The sequence below is a fragment of the Nuphar pumila genome, chromosome 10 (genome assembly GCF_984573655.1).
Source record: "Nuphar pumila chromosome 10, dmNupPumi1.hap1.1, whole genome shotgun sequence".
NCBI classification, from domain to species: Eukaryota; Viridiplantae; Streptophyta; class Magnoliopsida; order Nymphaeales; family Nymphaeaceae; genus Nuphar; species Nuphar pumila.
This window is the reverse complement of record NC_143258.1, coordinates 103,367,478-103,390,841: the sequence shown is the minus strand read 5'-3', so window position 1 is coordinate 103,390,841 and position 23,364 is coordinate 103,367,478. Positions and strand designations below refer to the sequence as shown.

Sequence of the window (23,364 nt, the reverse complement as noted above, 5' to 3'; positions counted from 1 at the left end):
TTTTTGCTTTTTTGTGTGGCCGAATGAGTTTTACTGTGCTGCTACACATCTCTCTCTCTCTCTCTCTCTCTCTCTCTATATATATATATATATATATATATATATATATATATTAGTTAGCAAGATATAGTCCATTGGATTCTAAGTATCTGAGCTTGATTAGACAGCTCCATGTGATTGCAGAACACCATGAACGACTAATGATGGAGTGATCCATAATACAAACCCAGCACTCAATTCTATCATAATGATGCCAGTTGTGAAAAAATGAAAGGTACGTGTGAATTCGCGATAAACATTGCGAGAAAGACTCCAACGGGTGGCATTAAATAAAAGCTGCGATGACTTGGCAACTGCTTCAGCTGTGAATTACTATCGGAGAGGAGACCCATTGATTAGACTGATACGCATGCATCCCATTCATTGGTGAGGGAGGAGACGGGGCAAAAGCGGTATCGGTCCATTGGGCCGAGTACTTGTACTGAATACTGGATCTGATCTCGACCTATACACGGTGACAGAATATTTCATGATAAGGCAAAAGAAAGCAATGAAGAAACTAGGACATTCAATATGCTTTGAATATATATATATATACCAAAACTGACGAGCGTTGAGCATTCATCCCTCAGCGAAAAAATCTCGTTGAAGCAACTTTAGCGTCAAAAAAACCGCCTCTAAAGGTCGGGCACCTTTCGGCAATTTTTTTTTATCATTGCTAAAAAGTTTAGCTGAGACTTTTAGTGGCAACAAAAGTCATTGCTAAAAGTTTGGTACCTTTATCGGCGACGTAATTTATTATTGCTAAAGGTGTTTCAGCAGGTTTTTATTTGCTGCATGCGTCCATTTTGGTCAGGCAGCTACCACTTTTCGTATATATAGAGTAATGGGTCGGTTCTAAACCCATTTGGGGCTAAACCACATGCTAAATGGGGTTTTCAGCTTCTCAAGTACTTTTTATATGGTTCCGGACCTATAAATGTGTTGGGCATGGTCGATTTACTAAGATCATGTGTTTTTGATGAAAAAAATGATGTTTGGAGCCTCAAAATTTTACAAAGATTTTGGTTCATTGATTTTTTGAACTTTATAAACACCCACCCATGGTTTGGAATCAGACACTTCAAGAGTTGATCCCTATAAAATTAAATACATAGATCACATTTGTACGGTCAGTTAAAAATAAAATGAAAAAGCCTATTTAGCGGGCAGTTTAGGACCAACCCATATATATATATATATATATATATATATATATATATATATATATATATATATATATATATATATATATATATATATATATATATATAGTGTGTGTGTGTGTGTGTGTGTTTATCAACATGGAATGAAATGTTTAGTTGATTTAAGATTAGATCAAGTCTTATTATTGTTATTGTTATGTCATCGATATTAATTTGGTTATCTTTTCTCAATATCTTTTGTGGTTATTTTTCTATTAATATTTTAGGATATTTTGCTCTTTCAAATACTTGAGCATGTCCCTCTTATCAATGATGTGGTGCCGAAGATGTCTAAGACGGAAGTGTAATTTGTTGTTATGCAAAAATATTTTCTTAATAACTTGACCCGGAAATTATGAGTTTGTTGCAAAGTGTTTGAAAAATAGGATAAGATGAAATGGAGTTCTCCAAGGTTTATTAAGCAACTATCTTTGATTAAGCTCGAGCATATGTATAAAAAAGATTCAGTTTGAATAAATAAAATAAGCCTTACCCTAATGGTTAGGAAGTTTCCCTTTGAACAATATCAGAACATGCCTTGAGCTCGATCTAAGCTCAGGCTTTTTAACAGTTTAGACAAGTCGAGAATGTCAATCCTAATCTCTAGCTAGGCTTGACTTGTGTGCAGCCCTATGCACGGGCCTCACTTTAATAGATTATATAAGCATTAGTTTTTCGATAACTAGAGAAAAGCCACCTTGCAGTCACTCCTACCAGTTAAAATAAGCCCAGAAAGTCTATGATATAAACAATTTTACATAAAATGGCTTTCTCAATTTTCAACAGGAAGCAACATAGGTCACTAGATCACTTTAAAAGACAAGTTCAAATTTTTAAATTTTTGAAAAACGTCTTTTGCTTTTAGTTTTACATGGACTCACTTTACTTTGACTTAATCCATCATGGAGTGACAATTTTATCTATGATACGATACAGGTACATTTGTCTATGTCCCATATATATTGGTGCAAATATGTATATGTGTAATACCTCAAAATTTTAACTTAAAATTCAAAAAAAAAATTATTGATTATAATATGTAATGATGCAATTTCTTTAATAAACATCAAAAATATCATTTTTTTTGTTAAAACATTAGGCGAGTTGCAGATCATTCAATTAACACAAGACTAAATCAAACAATAATAGCATTCACCATTTAAATTAATTCAGTCATCAATAAATAACAAAATCATCATAGTAGTTCAAGTCCAAATAAATTTATATGCTTTTCAAAATACAATCCCATGAAATGAAAATAATTGGCTCTTGACACCACTTGCAGCATTCTACCATCACTTCAGCTTCTCAATTAATATATACATGTTTAATAATTGAGGTCAGACTCATCGAGTCTCAGTGAAAAAACACAATAACACAGTGTACACATATAAAACCAGATATACATAGAAACATGCATTTACTTCATATATATGCAATAAATAAACAACTATCTCATTGTGAACATGCCATCAAACACAAGTAACATGCCACAATTTAACTCATACACATGTATCATATTTATGCATGAACATTTAATTAATGCATATACTTATCAGTGTGAATAGAACATTTCCTTCATGCATGGGTGGCTTTAATTGTTTTATTTAGATTTTTTTACTTAAATGATGCATGCAATGCTTAAATTATATGCATAATACAAAATTGTTTTGATATTCAATATATGTGGGTACTAACATAGACCAATCCTGGATCAGGGGCAATGGTTCAGAAGTATGTTCAATCACTTTGTGGCTTATTAACCTGACCTTGCACCCATCATCAGTGTTGGGTGAGAGATGGACTTTATCGAGAGAGAGCTCCCAACACCTCTAACCTTAATATCAAACTTTCTTTAGTTGAAGTATATACATATCACCCTGCGGTTGCAGTGATAGTCAATGCTCTTACCTTTGTGATTGAGGAGAAACAATCTTTCGTACTTGAGATAAACTTCTCTCAGAGCCAAAAGTACCACTTACCCTCTCATTGTAAGCCAAAGAAAATTAATGTGCATGTCACTATTTATTTGATTAATTCTCTTTTCAAACATGCATAAACACAATTAATCATTTTCAATGTTAATAGCCTTTAATTTGGGCACAAGCATGTATCAATTTTAATTAACCATTTACAAGGTTATTTGCTTCTAATTTAAGCACACGCATGTATCAATTCAATTAACCAATCACAAGGTTATCTGCCCTCAATTGGGCATAAACATGCATGAATCCATACATTATGAATTTACATGTCAAGCTATCATGCACAAACATAGCACAATATCATGCATAATCATATTCCAATGTCATGCATGAACATATCACATGATTACTAATGCATGATACAAAAATCATTCATTATGAGTCATGTAGTTACAGTATCATATCATGCATGCAATTCATTTTAACCTTATACAAAAATTTAAAGCATATGAGTCAATACATGATTTCAAGTCTAAACACAATCGTATAGCCTTTCTAGGCCTACATACAATACACTAATGATATATGTGTCAATTTGGTTCAGCCCTAGGACCCATACTTGTCAAACTGGTTCATTTTATGAACTATGACATAAATACAAACAAGACTTTCAATTCAAAACTACATAAACATAATTTATCAATCAATGTAAATTATTCCATGCTTAGGATACAATGAATAAAAATCTAAAAAATTTACAGTAGATACACAAGTGTGTTAGTTATCTACAACCAAAAATCTTGGTCTAATATCATTTTGGATTAGAAAAAAGTAAATATTTTACTAAAACTATTTTTTTGTTCACAAACCAGACTCGCCCGATTTGGCTTTATAGAAGAAGCATCAGCCAACGAATTTACAGAATGAATTAAATTCTATAAATTTTACTATAATGAATATATCTAACATAATTTACAAAAGAAATCAGGTCTAAACTCCATCTCAGTTGAGAATTAAAATTCATGCATTACAACCTATTCTTATTTTTTGACAGAGATTGTGGTGAGTGATGATGTTTCTCAATGACCCAGTATGTTAATGTAAATTATGCCTCTTTTCTTGGATCACATCTTGCCTCAACCATCCTCTGTCAATGGCGTCTCTTGGACTTGCACCAAGGGTGGGATTTTCTTTGTAGCATCTTGTTACTGCCCTCTTACTGCTCTTGGTGTATCCCCGCTTCATTTCATCTATGCATCTGTATGGTCGCTCCCTCATATCAATCATCTCTGAGGCATCTTGGGTGTGTGAAGGTTTGTGAATTATTATTGGCTGCCAAAACTCTCTTTCCTATTAAACAGTAGTGGCGTCATGTATGGCAGTGCAGTGTTGGCTATTTACTGCGTGGTGATTGCTGTGGAAAGAACCTAATTGCTCAACTTTTAACGAGACTTCTCTAACTGTCATCTTACATAGCATTATTGTGTGGTTGGTCAGAAATTTGGTTTTCAGGGAATGGCAGAGGCCTATGTTTACTTCTTGTCCTTCTTTGTTAAAGTCTGTGTAGGTCAATTTCTCTATGACCTGTGGCTGTTTTTGGATGATTAATAAGGTGTTTTCTTTCCCTAAAAAAACGTTTTAAAAAAAAACTCAGTTTTTTATAGCAGCTAGAAGGGGACTCCTTAACGGCAATGTTACATCGACGGTGTCCACTCACAAGAATTTTACAGATAATTCATGTACAATAGATTGACGAGACTTGACATTCTGCTAACTCTTTTGGAACTTACTAGAGACGACAAAATATAACAAGCAGATTGTGAAATAATTCAACAAGATCATGATCTATATCACATGTTTGCTTTGTCTTTCCCTCGAGGTTGATGAATTGGACAACACCAAGTGTCAATTTTCAATTATCATTCTAGCACTATTCATATGATGGTGAATCTTTTTTTGAGATAATCATATGATGGTGAATCTACACAACAAAAACTTACTCCATCACAACTTATTGTACAGTTTCCTTCCTGCTTTTGCCAAGATACAATTCTAGAATCATCCAAGAGGTTACATAGGGAATGACTTCATTATACGGCAGCTCCTAAAATGTTTCCTACCTACATGTTGGTTTGTGGTATGTGGGTCATCACATTGATCTCAAAATCCACCATAATATAGGCCTTATTATCCGCTTATATTCTGCCTCATATTTTCAGTAGATATTGATTGCTATACTCAACCCAAATGTGAGAGAACGATTCCAATTGGCCTCATTTCTCACATGCAAGCAAACATGAGAAAATGGGGCACCCAGATTCGAAATCACATTTGGGGCCATTTTACTCAGATCTCACATGTGATCGAAATCTCACTGTCTACTCTGCGATTTGGAACCATATGATTTTGAATCACATAAGATGCAAGCAAGTGTGGGTGTGTTTGAATGCCATGGATCTCGCACAAAGATCTATGGACACGTGGAGCCCGTGTCAAATCCAAGCTGCCCTCAAACGGAGGATCACAGATCTTCAAAATCTTAAAACTTTTGCTTTTTTCACAGGTGGGATGATCCATCACACTTGAGAAAGTTCAAGCTGTGATTGTCACAGAGTGGGTCTTGTGGCTGACTTTTTCAAGTTCCAAGGAAGGAGCACTCTCAAGTGAGAATCACAAATCACAATCTTGTACTTTCTCATGTTTCACTAAACTTTGAGAAGGGATTATGATTGTGAATTAAGATCACGGGATCTTGAGAAAATCTTTCACAAGACCCTATACTCCTTTCTGGGGTACTTTCTTTGGTTGTTCTCACGGGTCCTTTTGGGGCTTGGGTGATCTCTCGATCACCTGACCCCATCCGTTGTACTCTCAATTCTTAGAATGGGATTGTTATTATTCTTTGAAAAAAAAAAGAGAAAATCTTTCACACGGCAATGCAAATGTGAGATTCTTGAAACCATGAAAATCTATAGCCTTTTTTCATTTTTGACAAGGGGGAAGTGGGGTGGGTGTGGTCAGATTTGAGATCCAGGGATCTGAAATCCCAGTCTTACAAATGCACTGTAAAAGCACTACTCACAATTTGGAAAAAGCAAAAAGACAGTAACATGTCTTGGAATGCCCCGGAAAAGAAGAACTAGATGGAGATAAGTACTACCAGAAGCTTCATTTCTATCTTGAAGGAAGGAAAAGTGGCAGAGGCAAATGCATATGGGGCAGGATATCATGGTCCCACCATAAGATCTCCTCTATAAGTATTTTGGCATATAGCACTATCATGCACTATCATGGGCCTGGGAATTGTCCATCCATCTATGCCCTATATTCCTACATTGCTTTTTTCATTACCCCAAGGGTGTAAATCCCCAAAGCAAATGCTTTAAACACTCCACTGAGGCACCATATACTTTCTCTGAATAATCTTGTTCGCCTTTAGGGGGAGGTTGCATAGATTTTGGCCCCGGCTTTTCCCGTGTAAAGCGGGTGCCTTGTTTGTATGAGCTTGTGGTTCTCATGGAAAAGGTGTGGGGGTTTCTCACCATTCTGTGGAAAACACCCCTTTTTCGTGACATGCAAATGAGCCCTTAAGACACGTTTGGAAGAGGGAAACTCTCAGGAAATGAAAGTTTTGCCTATGAGATTTTTTTATATGAGAAGTTTTTCAAAAGAAAGTTTTTCGCTTGTTTATGTAGCATGATAAAAATGAAGTGGAAAAATGTGAAAAAATAAGAGAGGAGGAGGGTGGTGGTGATGGTGAGATGGTGGGTGGTGGTGAGATGTGGCGAGATGGGCGGTGGAGAGTGTAAAAAAAAAATCTCTTTGGTAGAAAACATTCCTTCACTTTTCATGGAAGAATGTTTCATATAAAAAAGTATGCTTTTTAGAAAATCTCATATAAAAAAGTATGCTTTTTAGAAAATCTCAGCAAAAAAGTCTCTCTCGTTTAGAAGGGTCAAAAAAATTGTAAGAATTTTTCTATTTTGCATCACTTTTTCTACATCTTTTTTGCTTCCAAACGTGCCCTTAAGCTTATTCTATATAGAAAATTATATGACTCATATGCCATGTAACTGTTACGCTCTATCACAAGGGCTTCACCTTTCCTAACTAAGGGTGTTCATGGTCAGACACTGATATGAGACTAGGGATGGCAGCGGGGCGGGGGACAAGGTCTCCACCCCCGCCTCAAGATTAGAACCTCCATCCCCGCCTCCATCCCCAGCGAGGATGGATTTTAACCTCCACCCCTGCCTTCATCCCCGTTTCATGTCCTCTATCACCCGATTCAGATGGGGATGAGGCAGGGCGGGGAAAAGTGGCGGGGAACAAGGATGAGGTGGGGATAGTGGCGGGGAAAAGTGTATGTCCATCCCCGCCTCCATCCCTGAACGGGGATGGATTTTAACCTTCATCCCCGCCTCCATCCCCGGTCCAAACGGGGCGAGGTGGGGCGGGGCCCCGCTTTCCCCCGGTCCACTGCCATCCCTATATGAGACTATCATGGCTTGAAACCCATGAGGGGTGTCCCTTCTCACGAAGTTGAAAGTAAGGCTATGTTTGGTTGCATCTCACGTGATTTGGAATCATATGAGATTTAGAAAGTAAATCTCATTTAAACAATGCCTCTAAAACACTTAAACATAAAAAAAATTTAACACAACTAAAAAAAAAATCTCATAGGCACATAGCTCAAAAATATGATTTAAAAGGTTTTTCTCCTGAGTGAGATCTCGTGAGATTTTGAAAGTATTTTTAATTTTCAAAGGCACAACCAAACCTACCTAAGTGTACTTTCTCGGTGGGTGCAGGGAAGGGTTATACCAATCAATAAGTCCCCAGCACAAAAACAAAAAGAACTTCTCTTCCTCGGCAAAACAAACTATGTAAATTATTGAAGGGAACATGGTTAGGTTGATGATGATGGAAACAAAAGAAGCCCCACAATGGTATTGTCACATCTACAGTAACCGGGCTTCTTTGATGCTGTAGGCAACTTAATGCCCATAGTAGCCCTGAAAACCTATCTAAAATATCACCACATTTTACAAATTTTCTGAAAACCCAAACGTTATGCTCTTGGACGCCTGAACACAAATAATGGCTCTTTCATTTATGGAAGCCATCAAGGTTACCTGAAGTTTGGTGAACTGATTGCATGAGATTACTGATGATAAGGGAGCTTCTAAGGGTGCGTTAGTGTTGTCAATTTCATTGAGAATCGGCCAATTCTTACTGTATCGGCCAAAAATCGACACAAACTGTGCCGATTCGACTTTTTTAAATAAATTATAAAAATAGTTTTAAAAATATTTAATAATTTTAATATTTTTCTTGACACATTTCGTCTGCTGGTTAAAATTTGGCCGATTCAGCTTGATTCGGTTTAGGCTCGGACTCGGCCCATTACCTCAAAACATTGGAGTATGTTTAAATGCCTTGGGTTTTGACATTCGTGAATGCCTGAATAGGAGAGCAGATCAAGTGATTTTGCATCCTCACCGTCCACAATGTACATAAGGACCATGAGGTCCTTGTGGGGTGAAGCAATGGACGGTGAAGATGTCAAATCAGACAGATCACCTCTGCCCTCCCTAAATGGACACTTGAAAAGAAAAAAAAATCTTACATCCTCAAAAAATAGAGATCAGGGTTTCAATGTTTGGATCGCTTCGATTTGGCCTGGGCTCCACTCCTAGTCCAATGCCTTGGATAGTAGATCAGAGGAGATTCAAACGCACCATGGGTATCTTGCTCATTTAGCACTTGGCAAACCCTATTTCATATGAATTCTTAGTGTTTGATACTTATCTATTATGGTTCTTTTGGACTCCAATGTTATCTTTTTTTCTTTTTGTTGTCTGCATAGTGACAAACAAAATCTCCTTTTTCAAAAACTTGCAAGAATTTGAAATTTTTTCATAAATCTCGCATTTTTTGGCAAAATATCAGCAATAAAAAATGTAATTAAAAAATATATAATTTATTTTTTATAAGAAAATATTAATAAAAATTATTTAAAAATAAAAATACACAGTTTTTTTCATGATAAATAGCGGTTTAAAAAGTAAATATTGTGTTTAAATCATGGTATTTATGTTTTTTTCATAAATCTCGCGATATTTTGAAAATCTCACGAGAAATTGCCGTTCTAAACTTTTAGGCAATTTCTCCTAATATTATCGCAAGATTTTCATAAATCTTGCTATATTTGTCACTATGGTTCTGTGTGCTTCCAGCTTTGAAGGGGATCTTCTTGAAGCATTGTTTCCTTTTTAAAGATGCATCTTACGACCATTACTGATGTCCAATTTGCAAAGCCAAATTGTTGCCTCAAAGGGGTTTGGCCTAGTGGGATGGGACAGCGATCGTAAGTAAGGCAGGCAAAGCCAGCATGGCTAGGTCTCTGAACTTGAGGGTGGTTTTTCCATGTAAATATAAAAAAAAATCACCAAATTTACAAAACTAGATAGGTTCATACCGCAAGGGCACGGCTTCCACACCCTTGGAGAGGTTTGTGGTAGGCTCCCCTACCAGGCCTAACGACCCAATCCCTCCACTACCAACACATGCCTCATTGAAAATTTTCATTGTACAATCACCAAAAAATTTTCAAATCGGGTCATGGAAGGAATAGATCCAAAATTCAAGACAACTATATCAAATTCAACAAACATTCCAAAAGACCTTGACCGTATCAAAAGGGACATAGCCATGGTAAAGTTGAAAGACATCGAGGGTTGGATACCCAGAGTGCACATCCCTTTTAGTAGGGCTGAAACTGATAGGCAGAGAGAAGTGCTTGAGTTTTACACTGGATTATAAAACAGGACCATGGTCAAGGTGGCACCTCTTGGTAGGGGTGCAAACCGGACGGACTCGAGCCGAATCTTTGCAGATTCGAATCCGATTCTTAAATGTAAACAATAGATTCAAATCCAAGTCCATATCTGAAACAAATTCGAGGAGGTAAGGTTGAATCCGAACCCAAAATACTTGCAGTAATACTGGATCCAGAAAAATAGAACAAAAACAAGCTATTTACATGTAAAAAAATGTAAACCGTTTGGATATTGAATAGGATAAGATTGGACTTCAAATACTAATCCAAATCAGGCCCAAATCCTAAAGTAATCTGCTTGAACATATCCAAATGTAATCCGAATGTACGTTGGATCTTACTTAAAGGATCCATATCTCAAAAAATCTTGGCCCGTATGGGAACATCCAAACCAAAGTGATGGCTTCTCCCCGTTATCAAAAAAACAGGGACAGAGAAAACTAAGAATGCATGGAATTGAGTCAGTCATGAACTTTCCCAGCTGTTCTTACTAGGAGAGTGTTCTTACTCCTTACCTGAATATGAAGCATGAAGGACCATTGTTCATTCCAGTAGGAGAGGCTCACACTACCAGGAGTCCAAAAACACCACTAGCCATGACATTATGTACCAATTCCTTTTAACATGAATAACTCATCAGTGTCAGCAGATTCTTAATTTCAAACAGGACACGAGTTCAACAAAACAATACAAGTTGGGAGTAGGCTGGGGATTCGAAAACTCTCTAAGTTAAGCAATAGCCCATGCGACCAACTCGGCCGGTCAAGCCAGAAAAACACCACCACTAGCTTGGGATCAGTTTTCAGTACTTAATTAGTTTTTATGGCTTCACTATCCAAGCATACCCAAGTATGGATCCAATTTCAAACTCCATGCCATCAAATTAAGTAGGCCAAATCCAGATTCCTGTACCATATGAAACATAAGAAGCCCTTGACTTACAAAAAATGACATTACTCAGACCCAAGGGTTTGGCGTGGTGGGATGGGGCCTAAACCGTTTGACGGGCAGTCTAGGTTCATATCCCATGGGCATCACCCCTTGCGTAAGCCGAAGCATTGACTCCCTGGGTAAGCCCTCAGAGTTTTATGTTGACATGGACAGAGACCGTACGGCAGGCTGAGACAGTGTGGCTAGGTCTATGCGCCTGGGGCGATTTCTCCCAGTAGAAAAAAATGACATTACTCAATTTGAGAGTTTTTGGGACAAGAAAGACAGCAAATCAAGGATACTGATACTTTCGAACAACAAGAAATTTCTTCTCGATGTGGAGGTCGCCAACATAAGTAGCTGAAATTCACTAGTGCCTTAAAAAGTATTTTAAATCACAATTATGGTTAAAATCCTCCTGTGGGCATCACCTCGGGTGCAGCTATTAGGAGTCTGTTGGTTTACATGTGAGACTACTCTCGCAAGCAATATTGTCTCTCCATTGGCATTTGACCCTCTTGGATAACCACTAATCATCTTGAAGATATGCCAAGTCCACGACTCCAACCATCAGTAATGTTAATTCACTTGATATATGTTTTTCTCCTGTTTCCATAACAGAGCTAGAGGAGTTGAACCACCTCTATACTAGTGGGTTTTAGACTTGCAATGACCTACATTTTACAACAATTATTCAACCAACTATATACCAGTGGGTTTTGAACTTGCAATGTCCCATCACATACTGACGTGCACAAACTGCTCCTACCAGACGAGCGGAGTCCCCTGTTGGCACTTGATATCTGATTTCATGTTCAAACTGATAATAAGAGCTACTGAACAGTACATATATGGTCCACTGAAGTAAACTTGCATATGGTATCAACTATTGATAATGCCCGACAGGACTGTGATTGAACACCAGCAAAAATGTAAGTTACCAAGCTAATGCATAGAAGGAAAGATCAGATGCAATGTGATTGCACACTTTTAGTGTGCTTCTTGTTTGGGATAGAGTATGTCAGTTGTGAGGCCCAACAGCTGATGGAGGATGATCAGGTGCAACAGCACACCAGAAATGAGCAATCACATTGCACCCGATCTTTCTTCAATGCATAGTGCCTTCACAGATTCGGCACATGAAGATCACCTGTTATTATTATTAATATTAATAATAATAATAAAAAGATCATCTATATGCTTTCTTTCATGTCATGGATACCATTTGACGGCTTCACTTATGACTCAAAAGATATAACAAACCCTCCATGCCATACGTAGGGGTGAGATTCTACTCAACAAACCCAACTGATTGTTCTCCTTACATTAAACCATGAAAAGCCTCAATTCCTGCAAAGCCAAACAGCTAGTGGCCCTCAGGTTGGAATGAGATAGCAGGATAAGCAGAATCACAACCATAACCATGGAGTCTCAGATTGCATCCTAGGATCAATACCCCAGCTTGGCTATTTTTCAAAAATCAACAAATAGCCCTCAGTCATGGCATGTATAAAGAACAACTAAGATGCCAGCAGGCCAAGTTGTTATTCAAAAAGTACTTTGATGCATAGTGACGAACATCTCAAGATTTTTAAAATTTTTGCAATAATATCACAAGAAATTACCTGAAAGTTAAAAACATCAATTTCTCATGATATTTTCAAAATGTTGAAATTTTTTCATCAAAACTTAAATATTGCATTTAAAATGCAATATTTACATTATTTAACGGTTATTTATCATGAAAAACCGTGTGTTTTTTATTTTTAAATATTTTTGTATTTATATTTTCTCATAAAAATTATTTTCATATTTAAAATTTATTTTTTATTGCAAAAAAATTGCCAAAAAATAAGGCAGATTTAAAAAAAAATCAAATTCTCATGAGTTTTTGACTGCCGATATTTTGCAGTTTTTAACTTTTGTCACTATGCTTTGATGTGAACAGTAAGCATGTCCTTTTCATAACTAATGCAACAAGCTGAACATTTAGTTTATGTTTATTCTGATTTGCCAATGAAGTCAAATCTTCACAATATTGAATGATTTTCAAGTTACCCGAGGTACGTCAGATATTAACATATATTCATGTGGTGGCAAACCATCATTTCAGTTCACAGAATAATGGATCCAAACAATACTGGAAGCTTAGAACTTCATAAGAATGCAGAGAAACACAGTTGAATAGTACAACAAATGCTAATAATACAGAAAGGGAAGAAACAAGATCAGTGAAAACTTGAAGACTTGATGCTTCCACATTATTTATTACAATGCTCTGTGGGCATCGTGGTGTGGCAGTAGGACAATTTTAAATATACAAGCAAAAAAAATAATTAGTGATCTACTATTACACTCAGAACGTCTTACCTCCCCTTGGCAGTCAAGGAAGGAGAATCACTTAACAAAATTTTGATGGGAGATCATTGCTGCAGTGAGCAACTGCAACTGCCTGCAATGAAAATATTGGATGTAGCACCAACTTCAGGCTAGTCCTCAAACCAGAATGGGCACCAGCCTCAATATGTGGAGGTGAGACCCGCTTTCGGTTTGGGGAGGTGACCATCAGTCTATGATTTGGAGACTGGTTTGCCAAAAGAAACTCAGGGGTGTCATCATCTTCCATAATTGTTCTCAGTAGATGTTTCTCTGTTTCGGGCCGACGTACTAAAAAACTACTATTTGTTGCAGTACTGCAGCCACCTATATGATATTGAGGAGCCTTGCCAGAGGGCAAAAAGGATGGTAATGTGGCCGACCTAAAAGCAATTTGCAATAAGATAAATCTACAAAGCATAACTAAAAAATAATGCAAAACCTCAAATATCAAGTTTATCTTTGAACCTGCAAATCTCGTATGCTGTCAAAGGAGAATCTTGAGAAGATTGTTTGTCACCCTTCCGGACTTCCTGGAATTTCGGATTTTCATTTGGCTCAGCCACGGTACAAGTTTCGACATCTTTGACTTCTGCTTCTCTAGTTCCTGCAAACAATTTCAGGCAGCATGAAAGACATAACAAATAGAAAAAATAAATCATACCTCCAAAGGTTACATGCACAAAAATTTTGTAATTAAAACAATTGATACTTGTGAAATAATGCCATAATCAAGCTGACATATTGATAAGGAAACTAGTGATGACCTGAAAGAGAACTTGATTCGTTTTACTAAAATGGCTAACTCACCATAGGAATCTAATTTTAGCAACCAAATTTAACCAAGAAACCTTGATGGAAAAGCAAAAAAAAGGTTCCAAGTTTCCAACCAGCAACAAGCAGGTTATTTATCAAAACTTACTCTTGCTAATATTTTCAAGGGGCTCATATGAAAAGTAGTTGGATTTTCAACCCAAAAGAAAAAGCCATGAACTGATTAGATTCAGGGGTATGTAGTGCAAGATATTAGAATAGTTTAGACTTCAGCTCACAACAGTGTCTTCAATACAGTCTAGGAAGATGCAAACTGGCGTGGGTATGACCTGTGTTTAACCTAATAAAATAAATATATTTTCCTTTTATCCTACAATTAACTGCATGTAACATGGGTCAGAAAAGGCCAGATCAAGTTCCAGGTTGGAAGCATCTGAACCACAACTATCTGGGTCCAGTATCATCCAGATCCTCTGAGATCAGAAAATGAAAGCTTGGCTGAGATCATCCATAGATTGTAAGTAAGAAAGCTTTTGAATAGAACTTGTTTAGCATTCCACTTACCTTCTTTCTTCCCAAAGAGGTTCCTGCATCCTTGACATCTGCAGCCACTGGAGCATCCAACACCTCCCTTTGAAAGAAAGCAACATGCTTAAGCCAAATAAATATAGCACAAATGGCACATCAATCAGGAAAAGAGAAGTACCTGGAAGCATTCACAGTATTTTTTAAGGCATTTTGACTTCTTGCAGTTGCACCCAGTCTTATGCCGGGCCAAAACTAAAATCTTCTTGCCTTCTGCCTATGAAGTTTATTTTTGACCAGATAATTAAATGTGGTTTAAACGTACATGTACACAAACCAGCTTTAACTTTAGATTGTCATGTACCTTATTTCCTATCACAGGCTCAGGAGGCTTCACAACTTTAGGAACAAAGGCAATTGGATTACGAGATTCTATCCTTTCACGGGTTTCAAGGACAGTATCTTCATGCTCAGGCTTGTTCAGACATCCTTGACATGAACACAGTTGGATGCAATAGACTCCAGCAGCAAAGCATTCACAGTAACTAGACAGAAAATGCATACCAGTTTATACTGTCATGCATGCATGCGCACACACACATACATGCAAAGAGACAGGGATAGAGATAGGTAATCACAGATATAAAAACTGCATTTAAGGTAATCACAGCAATAAATTCTTGTAAAAGCATGATTGTTAACAACTCTATGTGAACACAATCATATATTTCTGGGATCATAATAATAGGCTCTACAGTCCAGAAACAACAAACTCTGAGACGGTAAAATACAATAGGTAAAGTAAGTTGTGAAACAGGTCAGATTCAGGTTGAATGTAGGCATTATTAAATCCTACATATTTAATGCAGCCTAAACAGATTTCAAGGAAGATGCTGACATGGATTAGTAAAGCCTTTACCAAACGTAGACCCAGCTGAGCTATTTGCCCATATCAGATGCAGTATGACATGAATCTGGATTGTTGATGATATTCAAATTCTTTTTTTTTTCTGGGTTGAGGGGTGCAGGCAGTGCGGGAAGGGGTGTGGCAGATGAGAAAATCCAAAACCAAATATGAATCATTTAGTTAACTGGTCAGGAAGGCCTTACAGAATCCAGTTACATGCTGTCACTTGGGTACGGGTACGGAGGGTACAACAGGGCAATTTCAAAAAATGAGGATATGGGAACACGGTATGTATGTATGTATATATATATATATATATGGTGTGGGTCCAATGCAGCAGTTTTAGTAGATTTTAGTAAAAGAGATACAGGTTTTAGTAAAAGAGGGAGTTATGGGATGATATTTTGAATAAAAGAGGGGGTGTAGGTTCTGAAATGATATTTTGAATAAACAAGGTGTAAGAAAAAAATGAATAAAGGGAGGGGGTGTTCAGAAATTTTAAAAGATGAAATACATAAGAGGAAAGGGTCTCCTCCCACCTCACTGCCTCTCTCTTTAACTCTCTCTTGGAGTATGAAGAAGGAGAACAAGGAGGAAGAAGAAGATGGAGGAGATAGGTATCTCTCTCGATCGTCGATCTAGATTCTAGGGTTTCCCAATCGGGATGGTGCCAAAAGAGTAGAAGGGTTTCTTCATGTTGATCGCGTCTAGCCTTTCCAATTTCGGCAACACTGCATAAATCCATCAACGGGTACACTCAAGAGTTCTCTTTCTTCTTCTTCTTCTTCTTCTGCTGCTGCTGCTGCTGTCGAGGGTGGGAAGGCGGAGGTCTGTGAACGTAGACGAGAGAAAGGGAGGGAGACTGAGGGGGAGGAGGGGAATCGAGAGACAGAGGGAGAGATAAGGGGGTTTTGGGGAGAGCACAGAGAGAGTGCGGGTTTTGTGAGAGAGGGAGGAAGGTCAGGGTGGTGTTAAGTATCGGGGTGGGGCGCCCCCTTGGATCATATTAGGATTTCAGGTCTGAGCTGGTCCCGAAACCGCGGCATAGTGCAGGACCCGACCAGTGGCGTACCCACACTACGCCCGATACCCGCACCCGTGTCGACGCTTGTCGACACTAGTACAACAACCCTTTTGGTGGTTACATAGGTTACATGGTAATTGATCAGTCCAATTTCAATGCCAGACCATTCTGTTGATGCCACCACGCAAAGAAAATGATACTAACCCCCAATGGAGAACAAAAGAGTACCTATTGTCACAAATATCAGTCTCTGCTATATCTCGGTAAGGCAATTTCCCGCAATAATATAGGTTAGGTTGACAAATCTAAGGAAAAACAAAGGACTTAGAAAATTTTAAAAATATATAAAGATCAACAAAAATAAGTAAGAAAATAATGTGTAGAGTTAGACAATAAAATACACATATAATAAAATAAATAACTAAAAATGTAAAAAAAAGAAGAAAAACATATTTAAGATGCAGACAAAATAAGTAAAAATAACTGATAATATCATGATATTATCACAAGAATATCACGATATATTTAATTTTTTTATATTTTCAGAATACCATGATATTTTACCTTTAATATCGTTTGTTGATTTTACAGTAATAATATCATGATATTTTTTTAAATATTGCCAAGATCTGTGAGTACCCAATTCACACTTCCATGAAGCATTCTAGCCAACATGATTATTGAGAATCTATTGGTCAGATGCAGAATCTGAATAACAATGACAGTTTCACAGCCATCCAATGGGAAAAGAATTACTTCAGTAGTTCAATCAGCTTTTAGAAAACTTTTGCCTCGATATATATATATATATATATATATATATATATATATATATATATATATATATATATATCAGGCATGCACACATACAATTTAAGCTTATATATAATGTGCAATCATTCCTTCAACCTGCTTGGCTCAAACCAAACAAAGACCAAGATGATTGACAACTTCTCAGAGTCATTTTCTCTGTGATATCATCCTAAATTGATCCATTGGTCCACTTGAGAGCATAAGCATAACATTTGTAATTCGCAATAGCCCGATATTTAATTAGTGACCATCTGAAGATTAGAAACTTAAAATAACATCTGAATCAAAATCTAGTGAAAAAGTCAAAGTTATCCAAAAACAAAATTACAAGAAGAAAAGACATGTAAACCTATTTAAAGTAAATAAAAAGAAAAACAACAAAACATTAACCTTAAAGAGCAGTAGATTGCTACCAGTTTCAACCATTTCATGCATGCACCTTTTGTGATGAAACAATGGTCAATAACCTCATAAAATCTCAAATATAAAATAAACTTGTACAATACAAGTTAAGCAAGTTCTAGCAGACCTGTGACATTTAAAATTGCTTATTTTTAAAATACAAGGACCCTCAAAACATAAATAAGTTCATTGGCACAAATTTAGCAAAAACATTTTCAGAAGAGTGTGATGATACTCACAGTTTTAAACATTTTGACTTCTTGCAGTGGCACCTTTTGCAACCATCAGTTTCTCCAGCTTGAGCTTCCCTACATCTGCATAAAGCAAAAACCTACGAACCTGAGAAAAAATTATGACACACATATGTTGTGCATGTGTTTGTGTATTCTCAACAAGATAAATCAAAAGGTGCATACCTCTTGTTTTTGGGGCTTTGCTGAACAATTTCTTCACCAAATTCAAGTGCAGGTACATTGGGAGTATCATGCAGGGCAGAAACTTTGTCTCCAGAAATATCAGAATCTCGATCAGTAGGCTTCAAATCCACAGAATTATCAATAGCTTTTTGGCTAACAGATATAGTTGTGCTCATTACTTGGCTTCCAGAAATTACAGCCTCCTGTTTGATAATTCTGCCACCTATAGAGGGACTTGCAAGACTATTCAAATGTAAACCAATGCCTGACAAAATCCTCCCTGAACCAATTTTAGCATCGCAAAAAACCAACTGCTTGTCTTCTGGGGAGAGATTTCTGTCAGAATGAGATGGTACAGAAGCAATGAGCTCAGAATTGCCTCCCATATTCCTTATATGTCCTTCAATTGCCTCAAACACTAAACAGCGTCTTCTGACACCACTCTGCTGCTGGTTTTCAATCTATACACAAATAATAACAATTCAATCTTCTTCTAGAAAAATGACCCAGTTAGAGCTTTAATTGGTGCTGAGTTAATCATTCAAGAAATCAATTAGCAATTTTCAAATTCTCTTATTGTTAGGACTCCCATCCATATCACAGGAATTAAATTTCTGTGCCAAGAATACCAAAGATTTCATCAATTGTAAATGTTCAGAAATAGAATGACGACTTATCTTTTCCTTTCTCCCTTCTATAAAAGATAACCCTAGACAAAACTTTGTGGCGGGGCATGCTCCAATCGAAGTGTGCAACATAGGAAATATCCTTCCAAAATCCCTGCTCAAAAAATTATGCTGTCCCTAAAGGTCTGGTCACATAATGATTGAATAAATATAGTTCAATCATAGCTTTATTAACATATTGCCCTTAAACTTTCGGAATAACCTTTCAGAAAACTGAAAGAAATTTCATCCTTTGTGCAAAGCATCAGCAAAAAGTATTTTGAGTGTAATCATTTCACAAGATATATCAGACTTGTCTAGTTTATAACATCATGTTTTTTGTAGTTGCAACCTGATTGAGATGTCAGTTTCCTCAAAACCACTAGAGCCTCCCTAGCAGATAAATTAGGCTGAACAAATGTCTAGATATTTGCAATTATTTAAACCATGTACAAACAGTAACAGCTTTGCTACAGTATCGTGGATCAAGGAGAAAAAAAGAAAGCATGATGTCCACAAAGAGTTTTGATAGATCTTCCTTAATTGGTTATAAGAGAGCCAGAATAATTCTGCTCACTTTTTTGTCGCTTTCTTTAGTGGCTTCTCTCAATTGTGGATCATGAACAAAGTAACATGGTCAAGTTGAAAGGCAAGAATTCCTATGTGTTTTCACAAGAAAATAAACACAAACTATGAAGTTTTGATTATATTGCAAGAAAAAAAAGAAGATATTCAATCATATGAGTGGCATTAAACTGCAAAACTTTAAAACCTAAATGGTACCTTGGAACCAAGTGGAATCCAATGCCCATCAGGACATATGGACCTATCATCTGTTTTCTCAACTGTGTCACCATCTGTCATTGTACAATGTGTAGTAGTAGTAGAGGGCAATTGAGGAGTGAGATCCATGCAACCCTGCTCACCAGCCTCCTTGTGATCATTAGCAGTATCTTTTCCACTGATGCTATGTGAAGAATGCAAAGAACCACAAGTTTGTGCCCCTTGCCAGTCACTAGCGCCAATCTGAGAGTGTTTTGACACAAAAGACGAACCTAAACTAGCCTTCGGATTGGCAGATTGTCGTGACTTCCCCAGATGTGCATCTACTCCTCTGGATGGACTAAAAATAAAAAACTCATCCAGATCATCAGCAACCATGTCTGCCCAGTTGCACCCTGGCCCTTGATCACAATCTTGATTGAGAAGACCTACACTATCACCAACATTAGCTGTACACATCTGCATTTCCGATACACAATGTGTTTCCAATTGACCATCACAAGTATTGAAAACATTTATGAACTGCATGAGCGATGGCGAGATACTGGGCATTTCAATCTCGGGTGATGACAGAATACCAGGCATTTCACTCCCAGGTTCCGCCTTTACATTACAGGAAGGCGTCGTGCTACCCTTGCAAACATTATCAACATGCTGTAAGATTTGATATGATTCCATAACAAGATTCGACTGCCTGATGGCTAGGTTGGCGGCACCATTTGTAACGCAATCACCAGCATCTCTGGGAGCACTATCAGTGGAGCATGACATGGCACTCCTAGCTTCACTACTTTCCCGCGTGGTTGTAAAATCGACATTATAACAATTCACTTCAGCAGCAGCCCCAGTCGAGCAAGAACGCTCAACAACATTTTGAGCCCTTGTTTCTGTTTGGCTTTCTTCAACATTTGGGGAGAACTTAACATCAGATGAACCAGCAGACTGATACCTGAAGAGAAAAGATGGATTAGAATACCTGGCTTTTATAAACGAAATGATTCGGATAGGAAAAAAACTAAAATCATAATCACCTTCTTAGAGATCTAGGCTGGTTCACGGAATCGATCCTTGGTAACGCAAAGACGCATGGAGGCGAAACACGAACAGTGTTAACCGGCACAATAGGACACAGATTAGAAATGTAGTTGAACACAGGAGATCCCTACACATGGAACAAAATGTCCTCAGATGGCATTCTTCAGTGCAGAAGAGAGGTAAGATAACGGCAAAAACGATTTTTCGGCATCATAAGGAAGAAAAAAACATGCACATACAAACCATAAAGACGGAAAAATCATAAACATCACACTAACTAAATAAGGGCGAAGTGTAAACTCAATAGAATCATGCACATTTAGAATTAAACTCTTTAGAAAATGCAAGCACTAAACCAATTTTGCGGCGAAGATAAACAAAAATAATTGGATGTGGAATTTTGTTTTTGTTTTTTTTTTCAAGTGATCAGAACCCCAAAAATGAGGCAAAAATCCCGAGATCGTCTCCAACCGCACTCCAAAACACCGAAATCACCCCAAACCCCAACCTGATCTGCAGATCAAGACCTCCTCCACCCCAAACACGGCCAATCAAACAGAGACGGTGAAAAAAAAATGGGGGAGGGGATGAAAAACTAATCGAACAGAACGAAATAAAAAAAAAAAACAGTACATCGGGGTCTGCTTCCTCTCCCGCGACCCAATTCTCCGATCGCCGGGGGATCTCCGGCATCCTTCTTCCTCCCCTCCCTTAAAAAGACGAAGGCGTAAAGAATCAAGAATGGCTGGACTATGGGAGGCGCTCTCCCTAATTCAGTCACAGAGAGAGAGAGAGAGAGAGAGAGAGAGAGATGGGCGGGAAGATGGCGATCAAAATCCCTCCTTTTCGATCCGGTGTTAGCTGATCTTATCCAACTCCGAATCCAAATAGGTCAGACTCAGTATTGCCTAGATCCAACTCGAGTCCAACGGGTTTGCATCTTTACTTCAACAAATATCAAACGTTTTGATATAAAAATCAAGAAAATATATTTTCTTTTCTTTTTTTACGACGAGGAACCCTCCCTAACCACGGTGGGGCCCACGACCACACTGCCTCATGCCACCCGCCTCTAAAAGCTATGGACACACCCGTGCGCCATCAGGGTTTAATCTTGTGTCTTCAACTCGGCACCCTCAAAACCACTGCCACTCGGGCAACCCAGATCTGTTCATGTGGCAGCTAGCAAGGGCAAAGAGTGGTGCCTGACCCATGTTTCAACTTCAAACTGCCGCATGAGCCACTCTACCCAAGCCCAAACTCAATGTGCCTCTTTGTTGGGTATCTCAGCAAATGATTAAGATATGTAGGGCGGAAGCAGATCAGGTCATGCTGAACATGACCATTTTTACTCATGCCGACATCATGGCCGTATGTTTGCATTTTAGATGAATGTCACGTAGCATATAACTGTTTTGTTGACTTTTTAAAATAAAACGGATGGCCACGATGTCTGCATGCACAAAAATGCTCATGTTCAGCATGCCCTCATCTGCTTCCATGTAGGGCATGTTTGGTTGCATTCCAATGTGATTTGGAAACTTGTGCAAACCAAAAAATGAATCTAGCTAACCAAACATGTGATTTGAAATGTCATGCAAATAAAAAACTGATTGTAATTTGAAATCGCATTTGAAGTGACTCTCATGTGATTCCAAATGACATGGTGGATATGTGATTTTGAAATCACATTTGATTCCATTCCAAATCACTTGAGATGCAACCATCAAGTCTTTAAACCATTAGGATTCTAACAATCCACAATGCTCTATAGTCAATCTTCTCACATTTCACTCTCACCTTTAACTCTCCTATGCTAACCCTTTCAAGAATTGAGCTTCAAACTCGGTGGTGTTGGAAAACAGTGTGTCCCTTTGTATGTGTCTCTTCCCATGCATCATACATTTTGGTATGATGCATGGTGACTCTTCGAAGGTATCTTTTAAATTATATATATCATAATGTTTGGGCAGTGGTATAAGAAAAAAAAAAGTGGAATTGAAGACTTACAGAGATCGGTCTCTTATCACCCACTGCTTGAAGGCATGTACTCATCAACAATAGCAGTTCGACTCATTCGTCTCTCACATCAATGCAATAGTAGAGACACGTATGTGACTCTATCCCTTCTTATATGTGTATAATGTTATGTGTTATGCATGTATGTCAATGTGTATACTTCTGCATGATACCCCACATTATGGTATCAGAGGCAGGTTCCTCATACGATTTTCCCATTGACGTTGGTTGTAAGTTGGGTCGTTATAGGCAAGACGGGACCGCCGTTGAGAATCTGTATTTCTGGCTAGAGTCGAGGAGCGACGCCAAAAAAACCTTTTCTCGACATTGTTCTGCACCCCCTTGCCAGAGACGTTGGTCGTCGATGGTCCTCCCATTGCTCGCCGCCCACTGCTTTCAGTCAGTTGATTTTCCTTTTCTCTCTCTCTCTTAGAAGTTTCGAGAAGGAGAAAGAAAACCCTGACGAGTTTTTATTTAACACTCTAAATTGGGTTTGGAGTTTGCGGACCCAATCCAGGGAACCTGACCCGACCCGTGGTGGGTCCGGGTCTTGGACCTGTAACCTGGATCTGTTTTTGTTTTTTAATACAGGTCTACTTTAGGTATTAAGAACCAGACCCGCAACCTAGATCCATTAAGTTTTTTGAATTCGGGTTTGCCATTGTTATCGACCCGACATAACAAC

At 37.8% G+C, this 23,364-nt stretch overlaps 1 protein-coding gene across 1 annotated transcript; it reads right to left on the bottom strand.

Moving 5' to 3' along the window:
- Positions 1 to 13,341: 13,341 nt before the first annotated feature.
- LOC149827699 (uncharacterized) lies at positions 13,342 to 21,353 on the bottom strand. Its single transcript, XM_090018557.1, has 12 exons — positions 21,294 to 21,353; positions 20,657 to 20,787; positions 19,626 to 20,574; positions 18,178 to 18,638; positions 18,001 to 18,075; positions 14,980 to 15,160; positions 14,797 to 14,892; positions 14,655 to 14,741; positions 14,482 to 14,563; positions 14,127 to 14,135; positions 13,785 to 13,923; positions 13,342 to 13,699 (listed from the first exon to the last, which is right to left on the bottom strand). Exons 1-12 carry the CDS (start codon positions 21,351 to 21,353, stop codon positions 13,342 to 13,344), a joined length of 2,628 nt encoding a protein of 875 aa, XP_089874683.1.
- Positions 21,354 to 23,364: the final 2,011 nt, after the last annotated feature.

Coding starts and splice junctions, on each gene's coding strand:
- LOC149827699 (XM_090018557.1), bottom strand. CDS start 21,353: ATGCCGGAGATCCCCCGGCGATCGGAGAATTGGGTCGCGGGAGAGGAA. Junction 15,161..18,000: donor AAGTCAAAATGTTTAAAACT/GTGAGTATCATC, acceptor TTTTCTGTCTAG/TTACTGTGAATGCTTTGCTG. Junction 14,893..14,979: donor AGCCTGTGATAGGAAATAAG/GTACATGACAAT, acceptor TAAACTTCATAG/GCAGAAGGCAAGAAGATTTT.